Here is a 22085-nt window from a genome sequence, read left to right on the forward strand (position 1 = left end):
GGCGCAATTGTTTTTTTGTAGTATACCTACCTATCGATGCAAATACCTATACTGTGATAAAAGCACACGTGTGTAACCAAGAAGATAAAACAAATTGTAATTTGCTCGTGGTACCTTCAGAATAATGTGAGTGAGTGAGTGAGTGAGTATGGTTTTACGCCGCTTTTAGCAATATTCCAGCAATATCACGGCGGGGGACACCAGAAATGGGCTTCACATAATGTACCCATGTCGGGAATCGAACCCGGGTTTTCGGCGTGACGAGCGAACGCTTTAACCACTAGGCTACCCGACCGCCCCCCTTCTGAATAAGAAATGAGAGCATAAAATATCAGTTTAAATATTTATGTAATATTATAGTAGAAAACAAACATATTATGAAAACAAAACTAGTAAAATGTTTTCGCCTCAACAGAGACCATATAATAGATCTATCATATGGTCTCTGTGCTCAATCTCTTCCTGAAACATTTGTTATTGTTTTCAAGGAACAATGGGTATTAAGTTGACACAATTGTAGTGATATACATGATACTGTTGACATTGATATATCTACAGTGGTCAAGTTATTTCTAATTGTTTTTAAATTAATCTTTTCAAAGTAATAGCTACAATGTTGTGATGTTGTTTTACAATGATTGGTTGGTTGGTTTGTTGTTTAACGCCGTACTAAGCAATATGACAGCGGTCTGTAAATAATCGAGTCTGGACCAGACAAACCAGTGATTGACATCATGAGCATCGATCAACGCAATTGGGGTCGATGACATGCACCAACCAAGTGCACCAACCAAGCCTGACCACCCGATCCCGTTAGTTGCCTCTTACGACAAGCATAGTCGCCTTTTACGGCAAGAATGGGTTTCTGAAGACCTTTTCTACCCCGGATCTTTACGGGTTGTTTTACAATGAAGTAGATCTGCACATGGAGACATGTAGAGATTCTTAACATTAAAACCCACAACGTTGTGAGTGCGTTTGTTATTTTTAACCATGGACCATATATTTCTCTGTGAGAGTTACCTCCCTGATGGTAATATGTTTACTGGTGTAGCCTGAAACTTATTCACACTGTCCAAAAGTGCTAATATCTCGCCACACGGAAACTGGGTCAACGTTTCCCGCGATTCGATATGCTATGGGCCTGTCCCCGTCTTTCTCGACAGACAGACCCGCTTCACGGAAATCGGTCAACGTTTCACCGCAGCCAAATGCTGTATGGGGAAATAGGTTGGACAGAGCTCGACTTGTTCCCCGCCCATCGCCTCCTTGCGGCTGCTGGCGATGAGGGCAGGCGTTCTTGGGCAATTAAACCAGTCTAGGACAGGACACCGCTACCTGTTACGATTGTTGCCAAATAACATAAACACGTTTAGTGTAATTTGCGGTCTTTTTGCGCCTTGGTGGTCCTTCCCCAACAATCTAACGTGCGTGATATAAAAAATACTGCTCAAAGTGGCGCTTTACCCAACTCACTAACTCGCCAGCCATCGCATCGCCAATTTGGCCGAGTCACGCTGAACATGTGTCTTTGTCACGCGTCCATGTCACGTTCATAACATAAGGAGATTATTTATATCGTATATACATGAATGTCATGAAGGTGTATGTAATCCATTGTCTATCCCATCATCAACCGGTTGCTTTACACATAATATTGTTTCCTATTCAGTTTTATATCTTTTAATCAATGAAATCGTGTACACGGTAGATTGCCATCACGATGTCCGCTTCGCACAAGCAGGAAACACGTGTTTCATATTTTTTATGTTTGTTTCTTGTTTAACGCCGAGCAATATTCCAGCTATATGACGGCGGTCTGTAAATTGAATAATCGAGTCAGGGCCAGACAATCCAGTGATCTACATAATGAGCATCGATCTTCCCAATTTAGTTATGATGACATGCATCAACCAAGGATATACATGTACACATATTTTCTTTTCCAAATGTTAAGTCAATAGGTAGTGTAGGCCAAAGTCCCATGCTACAGCAAAGTGTATACAATGAGAGAGAGATATGCGTACCAAGACAAGTTGTTCATTAAAACGAAGATCCAAGGCGAAGACATAAGTGGCTAAGAAGACAGCATGTTAAACTTATGTTGGGAAGATTTACTTAGAATTGTTGAGGTATGTACTTATATCTCAGAATATTATATACATTGCACTTTAGAATAAAATGATATTCATCTTTGATTTATTAACGTTTGAAGACTAAACACAATCTGTCTACTTTAGGGTCTTTGATATGTCTGCCAGTCTCAATTCTGAGCTGGTGTGAATGGCATCTCAATTGAGCAAGGGCAACCCTAAATTTGGAAATGGACAATATATAATATACGTTTCTAGGCCAATTGAGGTTTTGAACTGCATATATGATAGCGATAGTGCTCACATGAACACTTAAGTCTAAAATGAAATTCCGAAAAAAAAGTTCGAAACATTATTTACACACTGCTCCCAAATGTAGCCAAATCCGAGAGAAAATAGAATGTTTTTAATTTTGGAAACCCAATTAGTCTTTCCAATTTTGCAATTTAATTACAGTAAATTATAGTTTTTCCTAACAAATCTGGATTGTGGCATATTACTAATTTTGCACCAGTATTTGATAGCTCTCTTACAAGTGAATGTACACTGTGTACCCTCTACCATCACCTCTAACTGCTCGGTGTGAGCATGATCGCTTAACACAAAAACGCTTTCATGCAAGCTTGTGAACAGTTTCATAATTCAATGCCCCATATTTCCGAACCGTACAATAAAATTGGGCTCATTTTAATATCAGATATTGTAAAAAATTACTCGTATGGATATGGCTTGAACATGTTTAAAGATTTAAAGTCACCACAAAGTAAGTATTTGTTAGACTGTATGGCAGTATTCCTTGACAGTGACAGTGATCTTGAAAATACTCCCACCCCCCACACACCCCCACCCCCCACACCCAGATGATATTTATAAAAGGTAACCCATTCAAATTGTATATTGTTGAAATAACATGTCATCATTTTTTAATAAAACAATTTTAGTTTTGTCTAGATAAATATTGATGTTTACAACCAAAAAAGCTCTAGTCTAGTAATTCGCAAAGACTACAATATCATCGGCGAATAATAGGAGAAGCAGTTGTACTATATCAGGTTGTAATTGTATACCAGGTACACGTGATGACTCAATTTCTAAGGCTAATTCATTTAAAAAAAGTGAAAATAGTTATGGGCTTAGCACACATCCTTGTATAGGCCAAATCGGCAGTTGAATACGTCTGAGAGGCAGTCATGTATTATAGGTATACATTTAATGTAAATGTTCACCTTGATGTGTATGTTTAACCTTTCAGAGTACTATGGTGAGCAGTGAATGGACCGATTTATGAAATCAACGGCATTGTGTATAGTTGTAATTCATTTTTATATTTTACTGCAGCTTCTACCACTGTGCTTGTTTAGTGATAACTCGGTGAATGTGGTATGGTATTTGGGTTTGTTTGTATATTTGTTGTTTAACGCCGCACTCAGCAATATTCCAGCTATATGACGGCGGTCTGTAAATAATCCAGTCTGGACCAGACAATCCTCTGATCTACATTGTGAGCATCAATCCACGCAATTGGGATACGATGACAGGCATCAACCAAGTCTGCGAGCCTGACCACCTGATCCGTTAGTCGCTTCTGTTTGGGTTTTAAGGTGACTTGGGTCATTAAAGGTCTAGTTGCGCCCAAGATATTAAATGTTTCCAACATTCCAGCTATATGACGGCGGTCTGTAAATAATCCAGTCTGGGCCAGACAATCCTCTGATCTACATTGTGAGCATCAATCCACGCAATTGGGATACGATGACAGGCATCAACCAAGTCAGCGAGCCTGAACACCTGATCCGTTAGTCGCCTCTGTTTGGGTTTTAAGGTGACTTGGGCCATTAAAGGTCTAGTTGCGCCCAAGATATTAAATGTTTTTAAACAAGATAAACGGTGGTGGTACTGAGATGATGAACTAATCTGCTTCATGATCTAATAAATCAAAACAGCAAGTAATCATTATTTCATTTCTGAAAAGTAAGAACTTATTCCATAAAAAAACCCAAATCAGACATAAAAGGAAAACTGTTAAAATGGTTTAAAAGTCACTACACAATGTATGCACACATTCAATTTCTACAATGTATCAAATTTTCCTGATGCAGTCACGAAGACTAATACTGCCCGCTGAATTGAACCATAAAACATGTTAGAACCCAAAAGCGTAATAAGAGAAAATAAACAGTCTCTCTCAAGTACTGCACGTCACAAATTAAACCCGAAATGAATGTGGCCTGGGCGTTCAAATAAAAATTGCTTCACTGTGTCGGGCGTATTTTCGTCAGTGTATATCACAGGGGAAGCCTCTTTATCGATGACACTGCGGTAAGCATTTAATCCAAGTAAGTCAAGTAATTGTGACTTCCTCACATTTCTTTCGTCGGCGAATTGTCCAATTTGGTTTTACAGAGGGACAAATTGAATTGATATGTCGGCAAGTTGTCCCAGCAACCACAACTGTTACCAGCTTGATTTTGCTATAAAAAAAGTCGAACTATTTAGGTTGGGGTCTGAATTGGGATATTGTTACCTCGGGATATTGCAAGCCAGATTTCGCAAGTTGGTCTGCTGCCTCATGTCCATGCAATATCACACGTAATATACTTGAGTTCAACAACGTGTCCAACGTTAATATTTCATAAACAATGTCACTTTGTGAAGCATTGATACTGTATTCAGTTGCTTTAACAGCCGCCATGGAGTCAGTAAATATAACCGCCTCGTGATCATATTCATTAACCCACCTTAGAGCTTAAAGAATAGCTGTAAGTTCAGCAGAAAATACAGAGAGATGGTCGCTTAGCCTGAACACACTTGAAATGCAAAAATCCCGAATTCCTTTGAGGCATCAGTAAACATGTGCGCGAAGTGGCATAATGTTCAGTTATAGCCCTGAGCTACGGCTATTATGACATTTGGACTCATCCGAGCTCATAACAAAGCAGGAGTGAGTTAGTTGGGTTTAACGCCGCTTTTAACAGTATTCCTGTATTAACTTATCACAGCGTGTCCAGTTTCTGGATGCTCAATCCGAAAGGACCTTTCCCCGTGACCAATCGCAAATCACATCCTCAACACGGTCACTAAACTAACAACATCATTAGCAGAATTATAGATGGTTTTAGATTTGAGTTATAACATATTTGAGAGGCATAAGTTCACGACGGAGGGAGGGAAACTGGAGAAGTCGCATATGCACAAGTACAAAATTAATGCGGTGAAGTTGAGAAAGAAGTTTTGAGGCAGACAAAAGCCTGGCAGCCACAGTCAATCTTTGATAGTGGCAACGTTTCATACAGCAATGCCCTTCAGCAGATTTATAACCTTATTACATTTGTTCTCAACATGAGATATGTGAGAACCCCACGTTAGTCTCTGATCGAAATACACCAAGACTTACCTCTTTATTTGAACGAATGTTACGTCTGGTCATCATTATTGCAACAGATTTGGACTGAGAAACCCCCAAACCCCACTTAGAACACCACGTGGTTGTGACGTCTAAGCATTTCTGAAATGATTCAGTGACAAACTTGAAATTTCCGAAGGGTCTCCAAAATGATCTATCATGAATAAACTGTGCCGCATCTACATTGAACAGTACAAGGCTTATAACATTACCTTGTGGGGTACCATTTTGAATAGAATGTTTACCAGAAAGGTTCTGTCCAACGCAAACTTTAATAGACCTTCAGACAGAAACGAATGCATCCATCTGAACATGGTACCCTTTATCTCCAGCTTCTGTAATTGGAAAAGAAGTCCTTGTCTCCAGATCATACCATACGCTTCCTTAATATCAAGGTTGTGAATTTCGTCTATTCATTTATTTTTGTTTGCGTTCTATACACCGTGGAGCTTGGCGTATTGCATCTGTAAGAGATTAATAGCATAAGAACTTTGTGGCAAAAGCTATCAAGCAATCCAGATATGTCAGACTCGTGAAGATCCGGGGTAAAATAGGTCTTCAGCAACCCATGCGTGCCATAAAAGGCGACTAACGGGATCGGGTGGTCAGGCTCGCTGACTTGGTTGATGTATGTCATCGTATCCTAATTGCGTGGATCATGGTCATGATGTCAATCACTGGATTGTCTGGTCCAGACTCGATTATTTACAGACCATCGTCATATAGCTGGAATATTGCTGAGTGTGGCGTTAAATAACAAACAAACAAGATATATCAGGTGAAAGTAGATTCTCCCTGAATTCACGGACCTTGTCCATGTCCTAATTAAATCTGAAGCTATTACCTCCGTCACGTGCATCCTGTGCTTCGTGACGATCCTGACAGAGAAGAGCGTGTATGTCCCGTGACTGACGCGTCCACCGCACAGGTAATTGATCACACTCTGACCTCGAACGATGTCTAACTCATGACAACGTGAACAAAGCTTGACGTAATAATGTACACAATGACACTGCTGAAGCTAATGTAAAGTCACCCACACCACATCTTCCATTCATGATATTGAGATTTAAGTGTATACAAAGCTGTAGCAATGACCACCCATATCTGTCATCATGTGACGCGTATGTCGGGATGCATGACGGGTATCATGTCTATATGAACGATGGTCTATGGCAACGTGACTTGAAATATCATGTAAAATGTAATCAAACTCTATACCGGTCCTTGCATTAAAATCCCACCCACGAGTATATGTATATCGCCATGCTCTTGGATTATATCAAGTATTGATTCCTGCTTGAAAATCTGTATTCAACACGAAGTGGGCGTGTTGTTATACTGTAAGCTGTTGTGCAGATTTCGGTCTTGTACAGGACTTGCAAAACATGTATAGTTTAATACTGACAACTCGGCGTCAACCGATATATTCCAAATATTTTCAAGTTTTTAATCAAGTGATTTGATACACTTCGCGAAGTAAGATCTGTTTTATTACAATATAGATCTTGATTATTGATCAGATCATATTGACTGGGCGCCGCCATTTTGTTTGAAGCAAATACAAGTGACATGAGAGCTGGGATCTCATTTGTCATTAGTAGGGACATAGAAGGGACATATCTCGTAATAGCCACTGGTGGCGCTACGATCGAGCCCGGAAATTCCAGCCCGGTTCAACAAGGGTGCAAACTGAACTTTTACAATCAGTTTACTCCCTTGCGTCGGAGGGGATGAGAGATGTGTGATCATGCCAGGTCTGAATGTGATGATTTGCTGGAAAGGATATAAAAAAACAACAGTATCGCACAACTTAGAAGACAGTCCGTTAATATTCCAAAATAGGACAATTATACGAGATTCTGCTTGGGCGGGGCCACGCCCCTCTCTATTATTATTCTGACCATAATTCTTATTAAGGTGAGCTCGAAGTCGAAAGCGTCTGTTGGTATTGCTCTGTCTGTCAGACTGTCTATCTGGCTGGCTAACAAACGATTCTTTGGCGACCTTGTCGATCTTATAGTAACCGAATGTATTTTAAGTTTTCAGTTTCTGTAAAGTACCTCTTTGTTTCTTTGTAAGGATTAGAGATCCCGGGTCTGGGTGATCTTTTACCCGCAGAGCCTCGGGGATGTGCTGCTACGTAGCATCAGTGGTGAGTGCTCTTTCCCGGCTGTTTGGATGAGTATATCACAGACATACTTCTCTCATCAAAGGGGAGTCTTATTCTCCTTCTCTGACATATCGTAGATAATCGCGTTATTCCTCCTGCTGTACTGCGCCTGTCGATCCAGTTCACCAGTAAGCGTGTCAATCTGTTGTAGTAAGCCTGATCTTTTGTCGGGAGTTTAACAACTCAGTTACATCTTCAAGGCGATCTCGGCGGTTGGCTACTTCAAGAATGTCGCCCTGTGTTATATCCTGATGGGAGAGACTTCCGCCCGTATCCCCCATCCACAAGTTGTATAGGTATGCATTGCCGCTGAATCGTTTTAATTATAGATATTTTTAGGGGGGACACGAGCGGAGAACCTCCCGACTTTCCTATGTATGTACGTACGTACGTGCGTGAGTGCTTTCGTGCGTGTGTGCGTGTACCTGTCGACCCGTGAAGATCCGGGTTAGAATAGGTCTTCAGCAACACATGCTTGTCGTAAGAGGCGACTAACGGGATCGGGTGGTCAGGCTTGCTGACTTGGTTGATGCATATCATCGATCCCAATTGCGTGGAACGATGCTCATGATATTAATCACTGGATTGTCTGGTTCAGACTCGATTATTTACAGACCGCCGTCATAATGCTGGAATATTGTTGAGTGCGTCGTTAAACAAGAAACAAACAAACAAAGCGTGTATCTGTCATCAATGGATGAATACACAAGACAAGTCACTGAATAAACAAGTTAATCGAAATAACATCCAGACCAAAACACAGGCGCACATACAATGAGTGAGTGAGTTGAGTTTAACGACTCTTTCAACAGTATTCCAGATATATCACGGCGTGTCAGCTTAATGTGGGAGGAAAGCCCGGAGTGATGCAGGTCTCAGACGTTTACCACTTCGCTGAAACCCACGAGCACGGGTATGATGCTGACAAACCTAGAAACATAATCGGGGCGAACCGGGATTCGAACCCACAATCATAGGTTTCTGGCGTGCCCAAGGGATGCAACTCTGCGCAGCGAATCGCGGGGCCTTAGACGACTGGGCCACCCGTGCACCCACATACACTCGCAACACATATACATTACAATATGTTACATGCTAAATAATATTAAAAAGATAAAGGAATTTAGCTACCTACAATTATTTATGCATATAGGACACACTAACAACTATACATACTAACCTTTAAATTGCCTGGGGACTGAGTGAAGTGTGAGTGGAAAGTGCAGTCGTGGAAATAAAAGAACTTAAAACACTGAGATTTAAAACCAAGCCAGCCAAGAAAACACCTCAGCTTCAACTTTGATTGATCAACAAAGATATGCCTGCCAACCCATTATTACAATGGACTGACCCCATGAACTGAACTGAACAAAAGACGAGAGTTCTTTACTAATGATGCTTAACTATCGACTACTAATATCTTACGCAGCCTGAAATGAGAAATACAACTGTTGGTACATCAATGAAGATAGTAGCTTGATAAATCTGAAAAAAATACAAGAAGTAATGGTTAGTTACTGTATTATCTGAAATATCCAAAAGAATATGATTTACATTTTAGAAGATAAACATGATTGACAAAACGTGATCAATATATACATAAACTAAGATCTTCTAATTTTATAAACAACAATATCAGAATTATGATATTTATTTTCATAACTAAGCACAATTTACAGACGCCATGGTCAGACTGTATACAGGTATATTATCTAATTAACCATGTGAATGGTTCCCTGCCTTGATAAAGGGAGGAGCGGTCGGTTAAAGCGTTCGCTCGTCACGCCGAAGACCCGGGTTCGATTCCCGACATGGGTACAATGTGTGAAGCCCCGCCGTGATATTGCTGGAATATTGCTAAAAGCGGCGTAAAACCATACTCACTCACTCACTCACTCACTGATAAAGGGAGCTGAGAATACGTCAAACAAACAACTACGTTGTCCTTCGGTTGGGGCCGCCTCCATGGTCTAGTGGTAGAGCGTCCGTCCGGAGAGAGGGAGGTCCGGGGTTCGATCCCCGGCCGCGTCATACCAAAGTTGAAAGACAGTACTTGTTGTTACCCTGTCTGGCGCTCGGCATTAAGGGGCTAAAACTGGTCGGCTCGGAGTCGGTATACTGTGTCTGAGTGGGGTATTCATGTTAAACTGCGGCATGGTATCGCAGTGAGCTAGCACTTTAAATCGGCATCAGTCCGGACTAGTACAAGCAGCCACACACACACACACACACACACACGTGCATGCACGTCGCTATATAAGTGCAATAATCTTGGACGCGACGTTAAACCCCGTTGGTGATTGCAGGCTTTACATGGCGGTCCGTCGTAAACACACATTTTTCAATGGGTGGGTTCAATAACTTCTTAAGTACTTACCGCTAAAACAAACGCGAACTCTTTTATGGAAACAAATTGAGAAGGATGTAAGTTAAAAAGAGATATTTCAAATGTGTACCATTAATGACAAAACTGAGAACCAGTTACCACAGTGTCTTTATTCTTATCACGGTATGCTATATGTGATTTCCAACGTTTACACACGAAATCCTGCACGGGGCAAATTGTGTATCTCGAGTCAATGGTCTATGGCGTCACATGTGATGCACACCTGAGCGTCGGTTCACACAACATACCAGTATGTTCGTCTGTGCATCGAGTGAGTGAGTGAGTTGGGTTTAACGACGCTTTTAACAGTATTACAGTTATATCGCGGCGCCTTAGACGACTGGGCCACCCGTGCCCCCCTTCAACACAGGAACAGCCAAAGGTTCTTTCAACGTGGGTGTGCGTGGCCCCCATCTGGACCATCCCAACTGCTCGCTCACGTTGTTCTGGTGTTACTCTTGGACATTTCAAATGTGTTGGGTTTTTGCAATGTGGATGTTTACTGTGCAGGGTTTTTTTTATACCCCTGTGGCCCGTGCATTTCTAAGAGCAATGACATCACGTGGTTCTATATTTTTCGCATTTTCTCAAAAACACATTGGCATTGACAGTATAAATTACAGATACAACACCGATGCGTTTGGGCGATGTGTTTTGTGCCTATTTGGGGCGAACCAGTACAACGAATTTAAAATCACATTATTTTTTAAAGTGCAAAGTTTATTTTGTAGTTCAGTGTATTTCATTTGTGTAGTTGGGTGTAGCAGGATTATGTGAAGTCAGATGTAGCAGAATTATGTGAAGTCAGATGTAGCAGAATTATGTGAAGTCAGATGTAGCAGAATTATGTGAAATCGTGTATAAAGAATTATGTGAAATCAGATGTAGCAGAATTATGTGAAATCGTGTGTAAAGAATTATGTGAAGTCGGGTGTAGCAGAATTATGTGAAGTCGAGTGTAGCAGAATGGTGGGAGAAGAGTTTCACATTAATATGTTTTCTAACAGCGCAATTTGTACAAATGCCAGAAATAGGAGGGTTTAATAAATATTCTTCAAAAACCATTTCGTTATCACGTAGTTAATTCGTATATACCCACCAAATGAATTGGCCACATTAAACACGTTCAGATGTAGAAAGAATTTAGGCTATAATTCATTAGAAGCGCAGATATGTCCTGTTTAGCAATAAACATCTTACTTGCTTACATTTAAACACGTATTGAATATTTTAACGCCTTAACAGAGATGCATAATCATCATGAAAGATTCGTTCTTAATCTAAAGTATGTATATCAATAATCGAAAATTAATTTCATTTGGGCGGAGGTAGGTCACGTGGGAGTTTTGGTCTTCCAGCCTTTTGGGATCTCTCACTTGACAACTGATCAAAATTGGTTCTTTTGCCCAAATAACTCTTCCCTTCTCATTCAGCCGATGTATCTTTCGGCACAATTTCATGGATATATAAGGGGAATTTAGGAATCACACAGTTATACTTCAAAATTGTAATAACTTCGAAGTCACAAAAAAATTACAATTTATATATTTTACCATTTATCTGGACTTATAAGTGTGGGGGGAGTACAGAAACTAATTATTTCAATATCACCCGTCTACATGAAAAGACTCACGACCAATATAACAGTGAGTGGGGTGAGGTGAGGTGAAATAGGGTTTGAGGCCGCGTCCAAGATTATTGCTTTTATATAGCCACGTGCATGCAAGGATTTGTGCTCGCAATCACCGGATCGTCAGGACCACACTTGATTATTTACAGGACGTAGCTCACAGTTGCAAACAAATCTATGCTTGTAGTAGGTAATATTTCCTGGATCGGGTGGAAAATCCGGGGAAGAATAGGTCTTCAGCAACCCATGCTTGCTGTAAAAGACGACTATGCTTGTCGTAAGAGGCTACTAACGGGATCAGGTGGTCAAGTTCGCTGACTTGGTTGATGCATGTCATCGTATCCCAATTGCGTGGATCGATACTCATGATGTCCATCACTGGATAGTCTGGTCCCCCTCCCCTCCGCTCCGTTCCCCTACCCCCACCCCCCTTGATCCGCCAGCAAAAATAAACCGTGCATATTGTTACAACATAAAGAAAACATACCGCCTCGTTGCAATATGTATTTCAACAAACGAGAAATGTCTTTTAAAAAAATGTCAAGATGAAGGACATGAAAGAAATTAATCGCTTGCTCACTCATAGATCATGATAATACCGAACATACAGTATCTGTCCAGATCAACGTTCTTGCTTTGCATAACAAAACCTATCACGTGACCTGACCACGTGCTGATTGTTTAGGCTGTAGAGTGACATTGGTTCCCGTATATCACTCGCTACTAGCCGTAAACTGTGACAGTCGAACACATCTGTTCTAGGCGGGACATCAAATTTCACAGCATCATGTCGAAAGAAAGCGATTCCCTTATCAACAGAGGAGATGATACTCCATCAAAACCTTTTCAGAAAATATTGCAACCTTGCATGGCCGAATTCTTAGGGATGTGTCTGTTTGTGTTCGTGGGGTGCTTGACGGTGCAAGATCCCCTCGGAATAGCGAAAACCTCCCCCCCATCGGCCCCGGCGGTAGCGGTTGGACACGGGTTTGCCATAGCGTTTTTTATCGTGGCGTTTGGCAACATCAGGTAAATAATAAGATCTCTGTGTTATGGGTTTTCGGACCTTAGGAAACATTCGTAGTTTATTCTCAAACACAAGAACAACTGTGAAACATCTCACTTAGTTATAAAAGACTTTATCATCTAAAACACAGGCCATCATCTGGGTATTTACAATGTCTGTGTGACGCCACACCCCTCGTAACAGCGAGAATAATTGCGATAAACAAGGCCGTCAGTAAACGTACATGTATGATCCGACGATACATTAATATTAGTGTAATTATGTTTTACATTGATGCATATTTGATTCGAAAGCGCTGCTATGTTTGTTTTGTTTGTGCAAAGTTATTTCACGTTTTATTTATCGATATTTGCGTATACAGTAAAATGCGTTTATTATGAACACGCTTCTAACGAACTGGCGGATATTACGAACTTGATTTTTGGTCCCGGCCATTTGCTGTATAGATGTTGAATATATGCGTATAAGGAACTACCGTTAAAACGAACTAAAATTAGTGGTCCGTTTGAGTTCGTTTATAACCTTAGTATACTGTACATACAATGCCCATGAACGCGGTTTTTTTCTTAATCTACTATCACACTTGACAGTATGTGTTATTATTTCTCATAGAAAAACAGTACATGAAATTGAATAGGATATATCAGCTGTTGGTTGTGTTGCAAAGGAATGAACTTGATGAAAACATGCCCTGATCATTGAACGTTTTCTTCCTTGATTTTAATCAGGAAAGTTGAGATAGATAATATAATTCGCAGCCGATTAGCATTTGAATGTATGGAAATATATGGAAGCCTGTTTAGATCAGTAACCTGTAAATCATATGTTTAATGCAACAATGCAATATTACAGCTGTATGGCTGTAAATTATTGACTCACTACCAGGACTGCACGTTTTAAGCACCCTCTTTATTTAGCCCATGGTCAGAAAAACGGAAAAATAAAACGCTTCAAATCCAATCGGATTAAAACAAATATTTTTTTTTATTGATCTCCCACACTGGATATCTTAACATATATTGTAGCATGCTTCTATATGGCCAATTTGTACCAATATTGCACCTTAAGCACTGGTAGAAATTTCCACGTTTACAAGACACATTGGACCCTTCGTGCAAGGGATATTCGGGGTACTCAATTTAAAGGCATATGAAAAACACGCGCTGCGATATTGTTTTTTTGTTACTTTTTAGACGGCGACTATGCTTGTCGTAAGAGGCGACTAACAGGATCAGGTGGTCAGGCTCGCTGACTTGGTTGATGCATGTCATCGATCCAAATTGCGTGGATCGCCGTCATATAGCTGGAATATTGCTGAGTGTGGCGTTAAACAACAAACCAACCAACCAAATTTTTAGACAGGTGTCATTTTAATATTTATCATGGTCTTGAATCATAATCCTTTAGTTGGAAAGAAAATCATGTCTTACGTTTTAGTGTTGCTCTCCTTCCAATTGTGAGTATTGTTTCATTACACATGGGATATCCATTCTTCCTATCCTGTTTTTGTCCTTTTTGTCTTTAAGCCCTGGGCTTAAATTTGGATAAACTGTTACTCTACTAAAATAACCAGGACCAGACAAACCATTGTTTGTTTTGAGGGCAGCGATCAACGCTGTCGGATATGGTGACTTGCAGTCTGCCAAGTCACCATATCGGAATACCTGACCATTTTGTTACGTTAAAAGACAAGCATAAGATCCTAATCCCCATTTCAGGTGTACCGCGAAGCAGCCAATCAGCATCAAGTCTTCTAATGTCACAGTACCAATGAGTGAACCATTCAGACAAGCATATCTGATTTCTCAAAAACGAACTGAAATAATAAGTTCCTAAAGTTGAAAGTATAAGACACACCATTATACATTTGTGGATATTTCATACAGTGTCGTCTCTGTTTCTGAGCTTTAATCAAATCTAAAACAAAAAGGGAGTTCCATTGGGGGAATATTTGGGTTCTTTGTGGGTTTTCATTTGTACGTATCAAAAGTTCTGAACGAAAGTTGTAAACAATTAGGGCAGTTATCTCCTGTCGTTTTTCACTTGTCACTGTCCTACGCTCCTATAGAAATCAAATACTGTGCACCTATTGTATCACAGAGATTTTATCCGAGTCAGCAGTTTTAAATACCCAAAGAAAACTATCAATACCCGATGTGAATGATAACTTGTGAGGATATGCTGAATGGCTCCAAACATTTTCTGGAGCCCTGTAAGCATAATCAAACATTTTTAATAAGCTCAGGTTTTACACTGACAGATGTTTTTCCCCATCTAAAAAAACATTATCAGCTGATCACCGCAAGCACATAACACCGGAAATACCAGTCAGCAAAACCGAACTGAAGTACGCAATTCAATACCATCATTATACTATCTTGTTATTAAAACATGTTCATTGTATATCTTGACATGTGTTTGTAATATATTTTATTAATTTTATTCACATTTTCATTTAAGATTGTTTTAATTAAGTTAGGTGAAATCGTGTGTGAAGAGATACAGCAACCACGGTCAGATTACCGCTTTTGACGCATTGAAACGAACTTTTGTTGCTAAAGAATGGATACATATATTAAAAATGACATACTTTGACTCGTTAAAAGTCATATTTGTGGCAATTTGGCTAATATATTTCAACATAACATTTTCGCAATCGAAGTACCTGTCACCTACGGTGACTGGTCAAATTGTCGTCTCTGTTTCTGAGCCTTTATCAAATCTAAAACAAAAAGGGAGTTCCATGGGGGGAATATTTGGGTTCTTTGTGGGTTTTCATTTGTACATATCAAAAGTTCTGAACGAAAGTTGTAAAAAATTAGGGCAGTTATCTACCTGCCGTTTTTCACTTAAGCAGTTTTGAATACGCAAAGAAAACTACCAATACCCGATGTGAATGATAACTTGTGAAGATATGCTGAATGGCTCCGAACATTATCTGGAGCCCTGTAAGCATAATTAAACATTTCAAATATATTACTCAAGGGAAGTTAAGGAACACCCATTTTTATTGTTGACTAAGTCATATATACATTTTCATAGTTAACCTGTCGCCATGTTCTTGAACTCTCCTTGAGTAGTATACATGTACAGTCTGCGTCTTGAGACCAATTTGGGGTATAGCCATCATAATTATGATCGGGTACCCTAGTGGTTAAGGCGTTCGCTCGTCAAGCCGAAGAACTGGTTCGATGCCCGACATGGGTACTATCTAAGAAGCCCATTTCTGGTGTCCTCCGCCGTGATATTGCTTTAATATTGCTAAAAGCAGCGTAAAAATATACTCACAAACTCACTCACTGAATTGTTGAAATAAGCTAAGAGAATTCTTAAAATCATTGAATCAGCGACAGATGACAGACATCAAAAGATTTATTGTTTTATAAAAGAGTACATTCCGTACATAATATGTTGGCAGGAGGGGCATTTGCTGACTTAGAAATCAAGGGATGATTAACTGCCAATTAATTCCATAATTTCATAATGTCTGTTTATCTCCCAACATCGTGGGACCGTAAGACTCCATGTCGCTTGTTATGTGTGATGTTTTAAGCCAGTCATGATTGTGTCATCAATAGGGACATGTGGGATGATTTCGGGGTAGAATAGGTCTTCAGCAACCCCTGCTTGCCGTAAAAGGTGACGATGCTTGTCGTAAGAGGCGACTAACGGTATCGGGTGGTCAGGCTCGCTGACTCAGTTGATGCATGTCATCGATCCCAATTGCGTGGATCGATGCTCATGATATTCATCACTGGATTGTCTGGTCCAGGCGCGAATATTTAAAGACCTGGGATATTGCTGAGTGCGGCGTCAAACAAGAAACCAACCAATCATCGTGGGATGCTTATATTATGGACTATAATCTATTGGAAATAAGTATGATGTGACAGGTATATATGTCGATTGGGGGATTATTCATTAGGAAGGGAATCAAGATGATATTTAAAAAAAATGCGTTAGTTTATTTCGACTTCCAATCATTTGGAGAAGAAATCAAGTAATACAAATAAACCTATGAATAACAATTGTGGCGCGGGTAGGTCACGTGGAAATTTTGGTCTTCCAGCCTTTTGGGATCGCTCACTAGCTTCCTTTGACAACTGATCAAAATTGGTTCTTTTTCCAAAATAACTCATCCCTTCTCATTCAGCCGATATGTCTTTCGGCACAATTTCATGGATATATAAGGGGAATTTAGGAATCGCACAGTCATATTTCAAAATTGTAATAACTTCGAAGTCACAAAAAAATTACAATTTATATATATTACCATTTATCTGGACTTGTAAGTGTGGGGGGGAGTACAGAAACTAATTATTTCAATATCACCCGTCTACATGAAAAGACTCACGACCAATATAACAGTGAGTGGGGTGAGGTGAGGTGAAATAGGGTTTAACGTCGCCTTTTGCACTTATATAGCGACGTGCATGCACGGATTTGTGCTCGCAATCACCGGATCGTCTGGTCCACACTTGATTATTTACAGGCCGTCGGACCCCTGAAGATCCGGGGTAGAATAGGTCTTCAGCAACCCAGAGTGTGTGTGTGTGTGTGTGTGTGTGTGTGTGTGTGTTTGTGGCTAATTGTACTAGTCCGGACTGAAGCCGATTTATAGTGCTAGCCCTACTAAGATACCATGCCGCAGTTTAACATGAATACCCAAGTCAGATATAGTAAACTGATTCCGAGCCGACCAGTCCTTGTTTTAGCCACGTAATGCCGAGTGTCAGACAGGGTAACAACAAGTACCGTCTTTCATCTTTGGTATGACGCGGCCGGGGATCGAACCTTCCTCTCTCCGGGCGGACGCTCTACCACTAGACCATGGAGGCGGTCACAACCTTGAGTGAATGAATGTTGTTTAAAGGCCGCAGTATTTGTTTGTTTGTTGTTTTACGCCGCACTCAGCGGTATTCCAGCTATATGAGGGCGGTCTGTAAATAATCAAGTATGGACCAGACAATCCAGTGATTGACTTCATGAGCATCGTGTTATGTCAAGAATATGGTAAGGGTATAATCGTGATATCTGTTTCAGATATCTTGTACGGGGTACTTGTACTACGCCCCTGAAAACAAACAAACACAAACGATCTGTTAGAGTTACATCTTGCTACAAGCGAGAGTGAAGGATACTTATAATAATTCCAACAACACGGGGCACATATAAAGAACAAGGCTTTGTAATTGTTTGACTGGCATACTAGAAGTTGATGAGTAAGTAAGAAAACGTACAACTTTATGAATAACAACATCTGGTTTATTGCATATAGCGATGATTCGATGTAGATTCTTACACCGGTTTCAAGCTAGTGTCTACATCGAAACGTCGCTTATATATATATAATGAGTGTGTGTGTGTGTGTGTGTGTGTGTGCGTGCGTGCGTGCGTGCACGCGCGCTCACAATAAACCAGAAGTTGTTATCCATAACAATTGTACGTTTTCTTCTAACGCCCCTATTTATGGAACGTTATCCGAAAGAGGAGGATGCAGTATGTTTCCTTGATATCCAAGCTGACGCCGACTGATGATATATAAAACCATGACCATTTAGTCTCCATCAGCTTTCCCGGCACATTTCCAAATAAGCATCAATTATCTCATGAGCATAAATAATGTTTTGATAAATCACAAGGGCGTGTGTGTTAATTTGTAAGGTGTTCGGAAAAAAAGTCGGGAGGCGCACGCCCCTCCGCTCCGCTCCCCCACCGTACCCCCCTTGATCCGCCAGTGAAAAGGAACAAAGCATTGTTACAATATAAAGAAAACATACCGCCTCATTGTCCTATGTATTTCAACAAACGAGAAATGTCTTTAAAAATTATGTCAAGATGAAGGACAGGAAAGAAATTCATCGCTTGCTCACTGATACATCATGATAATACCTTACATCCAGTCCAGATCAGCGTTCTTGCTTGCATAACAAACCTATCACGTGACCTACATCGCGAGAGCTCACCACGTGCTGATTGTTTAGGCTGTAGAGTGACATTGGTTCGTGTTGATCTATATCACTCGCTACTAGCCGTGAACTGTGACAGTCGAACACATCTGTTCTAGACGGGACATCAAATTTCACAGCATCATGTCGAAAGAAAACGATTCCCTTATCAACAGAGGAGATGATACTCCATCGAGACCTTTTCAGAAAATATTGCAACCTTGCATGGCCGAATTCTTAGGGGTGTGTCTGTTTGTGTTCGTGGGGTGCATGACGGTGCAAGATCCCCTCGGCATCGCACCAGCGAAAACCTCCCCCCCATCGGCCCCGGCGGTAGCACTTGGACACGGGTTTGCCATAGCGCTGCTTGTCGTGGCGTTTGGCAATATCAGGTAAATAATAAGATCTCTGTGTTATGGGTTTTCGGACGCTTAGGAAACATTCGTAGTTAATTCTCTAATCACAAGAACACCTGCGAAACATCTCACTTAGTTATAAAAGACGACTTTATCATCTAAAACTCAGGCCATCATCTGGGTATTTACAATGTCTGTGTGACGCCACACCCCTCGTAACAGCGCTAATAATTGCGATAAACAAGGCCGTCACTCAGTAAACGTATGATCCGACGATAGATTAATATTATTGTAATTATGTTTTACATTGATGCATATTTGTCTCAAAAGCATTTATTTTGTTTGTGCAAAGTTATTTCACTTTTTATTTATCGATATTTGGGCCGTATACAATAGAATACGTTTATAACGAACACGCATTTCACGAACTGGCGGATATTACGAACTTAATTTTTGGTCCCAGCCATTTTCTGTCAAGATGTTGTATATATGCTTATAACGAACTACGGTACGAACTACGGTAATAACAAACTAAAATTTGTGGTCCATTTGAGTTTGTTATAACCTTAGATTACTGTACCTACAATATCCACAAACATATATTTTTTTCTTAATCTACTATCATACTTGACAATATGTGTTATTATTTCCCATTGAAAAACAGTGCATGAAATTGAAAAGGATATATCCAGGACTGCGCGTTTTTAAGCACCCTCTTTATTCAGCCCATGGTCTGAAAAAGCGGAATAATAACATGCTTCTAATCCCATCGGATTAAAACAAATAAAAAATTGATTTATATCCCACACTGGATATCTCAAACATATATTGTAGCATGCTTCTATATGGCCAATGTGTACCAGTATTGCACCTTAAGCCCTGGTAGAGACTTCCACGTTTTCAAGACACATTGGGCCCTTCATGCAAGGGATATTCTGGGTACTCAGTGTGACATTGTAAAGGCGTATGAAAAACACACGCGCCGATATTGGTTTGTTGTTACTTTTTAGACGGCGTCTATGCTTGTTGTAAGAGGCGACTAACAGGATGGGGTGGTCAGGCTCGCGATCGATGCTCATGATATTAATCACAGATTATTTACAGACCGCTGTCATATAGCTGGAATATTGCTGAGTGCGGTGTTAAACAACAAACCAACCAGCCAAATTTTTAGACAGGTGTCATTTTAATATTTATCATGTTCTTGAATCATTATCCTTTAGTTGGAAAGAAAATCATGTCTTACGTTTAAGTGTTGCTCTCCTTCCAATTTTGAGTATTGTTTCATTACACATGGGATATCCATTCTTCCTATCCTGTTTTGTCCTTTAAGCCCTGGGCTTAAATTTGGATAAACTGTTACTGAACTGAAAGAGGCAAACCATTGTTTGATTTTTAGGGCAGCGATCAACACTGTCGGATATGGTGACTTGCAGTCTGCCAAGTCACCAAATCGGAATACCTAACCATTTTGTTACGTTAAAAGACAAGCATAAGATGCTAAATGCCCATTTCAGGTGTATCTCGAAGCAGCCAATCAGCATCAAGTCTTCTAATGTCGCAGTACCAGTGAGTGAACCATTCAGACAAGCATATCTGATTTCTAAAAAAAATAACTAAAATATTAAGTTCAGAAAGTTGAAAGTATAAGCAACACCATTATACTTTTGTGGATATTTCATACATTGTTGTCTCTGTTTCTGAGCCTTTATCAAATCTAAAACAAAAAGGGAGTTCCATGGGGGGAATATTTGGGTACTTTGTGGGTTTTCATTTGTACATATCAAAATTTCTGAACGAAAGTTGTAAAAAATTAGGGCAGTTATCTACCTGTCGTTTTTCACTTGTCACTATCCTATGCTCCTATAGAAATCAAATACTGTGCACCTATTGTATTACCAAGATTATCTCTGAGTCAGCAATTTTGAATACCCAAAGAAAACTATAAATACCCGATGTGAATGATAACTTGTGAAGATATGCTGAATGGCTCCAAACATTATCTGGAGCCCTGTAAGCATAATTAAACATTTCAAATATACTACTCAAGGGAAGTTAAGGAACACCCATTTCTATCGTTGACTAAGTCATATATACTCTTTTCATAGTTAACCTGTCGCCATGTTCTTGAACTCTCTTTGAGTAGTATACATGTATAGTCTGCGTCTTGAGATCAATTTAGGGTATAGCCATCATAATTATGATCAGAAATACTAGATTTGAATTGTTGAAGGGGAGATCGGGTAGCCTAGTGGTTAAGGCGTTCGCTCGTCACACCGAAGAACTGGTTCGATTCTCGACATGGGTACAATGTAAGAAGCCCATTTCTGGTGTCCCCTGCAGTGATATTGCTGGAATATTGCTGAAAGCGGCGTTAAAAAAAACAAACCATACTCACTCATTCACTCACTAAATTGTTGAAATAAGCTAAGAGAATTCTTACAATCATTGAATCAATGACACATGGCAGACATCAAAAGATTTATTGTTTTATAAAAGAGTACATTCCGTACATAATATGTTGGCAGGAGGGGCAGTTGCTACTTAGAAATAAAGGGATGATTAACTGCCAATTAATTCCATAATTTCATAATGTCTGTTTATCTCCCAACATCGTGGGAGCATAAGACTAGATGTCGCTTGTTATGTGTGATGTTTTAAGCCAGTCATGATTGCGTCATGAATAGGGACATGTGGGATGATTACCGGTATATAATGGACTATTATCTATTGGAGATAAGTATATATGTCAATTGGGGGATTATTCATGAGGAAGGAGTCACAATGATATTTAAAAGAAATGCGTTGGTTTATTTCGACTTCCAGTCATTTGGAGAAGAAATCAAGTAATACAAAAAAAACTGTGTATGAAAATTCAGTTTGAGGGTGAACTTGCATCATGGTCTTGGACTCATACTCAGTTGGTGCGAATATATAATCTGTTCGTCACCCGTCATGGCCAATAGTGTCATGAAAACTACATATATCTCCAGAACAATTATGTATACATTACACATGTTAACGATCCTTAGGATTAGTCGTGTTTGGGATAGGGTTGCCCCCAACTCT

General features: G+C 40.0%; 1 protein-coding gene across 2 annotated transcripts in view; it reads left to right on the plus strand.

Moving 5' to 3' along the window:
* Nucleotides 1–12472: 12472 nt before the first annotated feature.
* LOC139468001 (aquaporin-8-like) overlaps nt 12473–22085 on the plus strand; it is a 28645-nt gene continuing 19032 nt past the window's right edge. The window contains exon 1 of one of the 2 annotated variants that reach the window (XM_071249643.1): nt 12473–12714. In XM_071249643.1, the coding sequence (XP_071105744.1) occupies nt 12473–12714 (242 nt within the window). Of the gene's footprint in view, nt 12715–18682; nt 19053–22085 lie in introns of those variants that run through there. The other variant, XM_071249640.1, reaches the window with a different exon arrangement.

The sequence above is a fragment of the Haliotis cracherodii genome, unplaced genomic scaffold (genome assembly GCF_022045235.1).
Source record: "Haliotis cracherodii isolate W230 unplaced genomic scaffold, xgHalCrac1.p SCAF_2, whole genome shotgun sequence".
Classification (NCBI taxonomy): Eukaryota; Metazoa; Mollusca; class Gastropoda; order Lepetellida; family Haliotidae; genus Haliotis; species Haliotis cracherodii.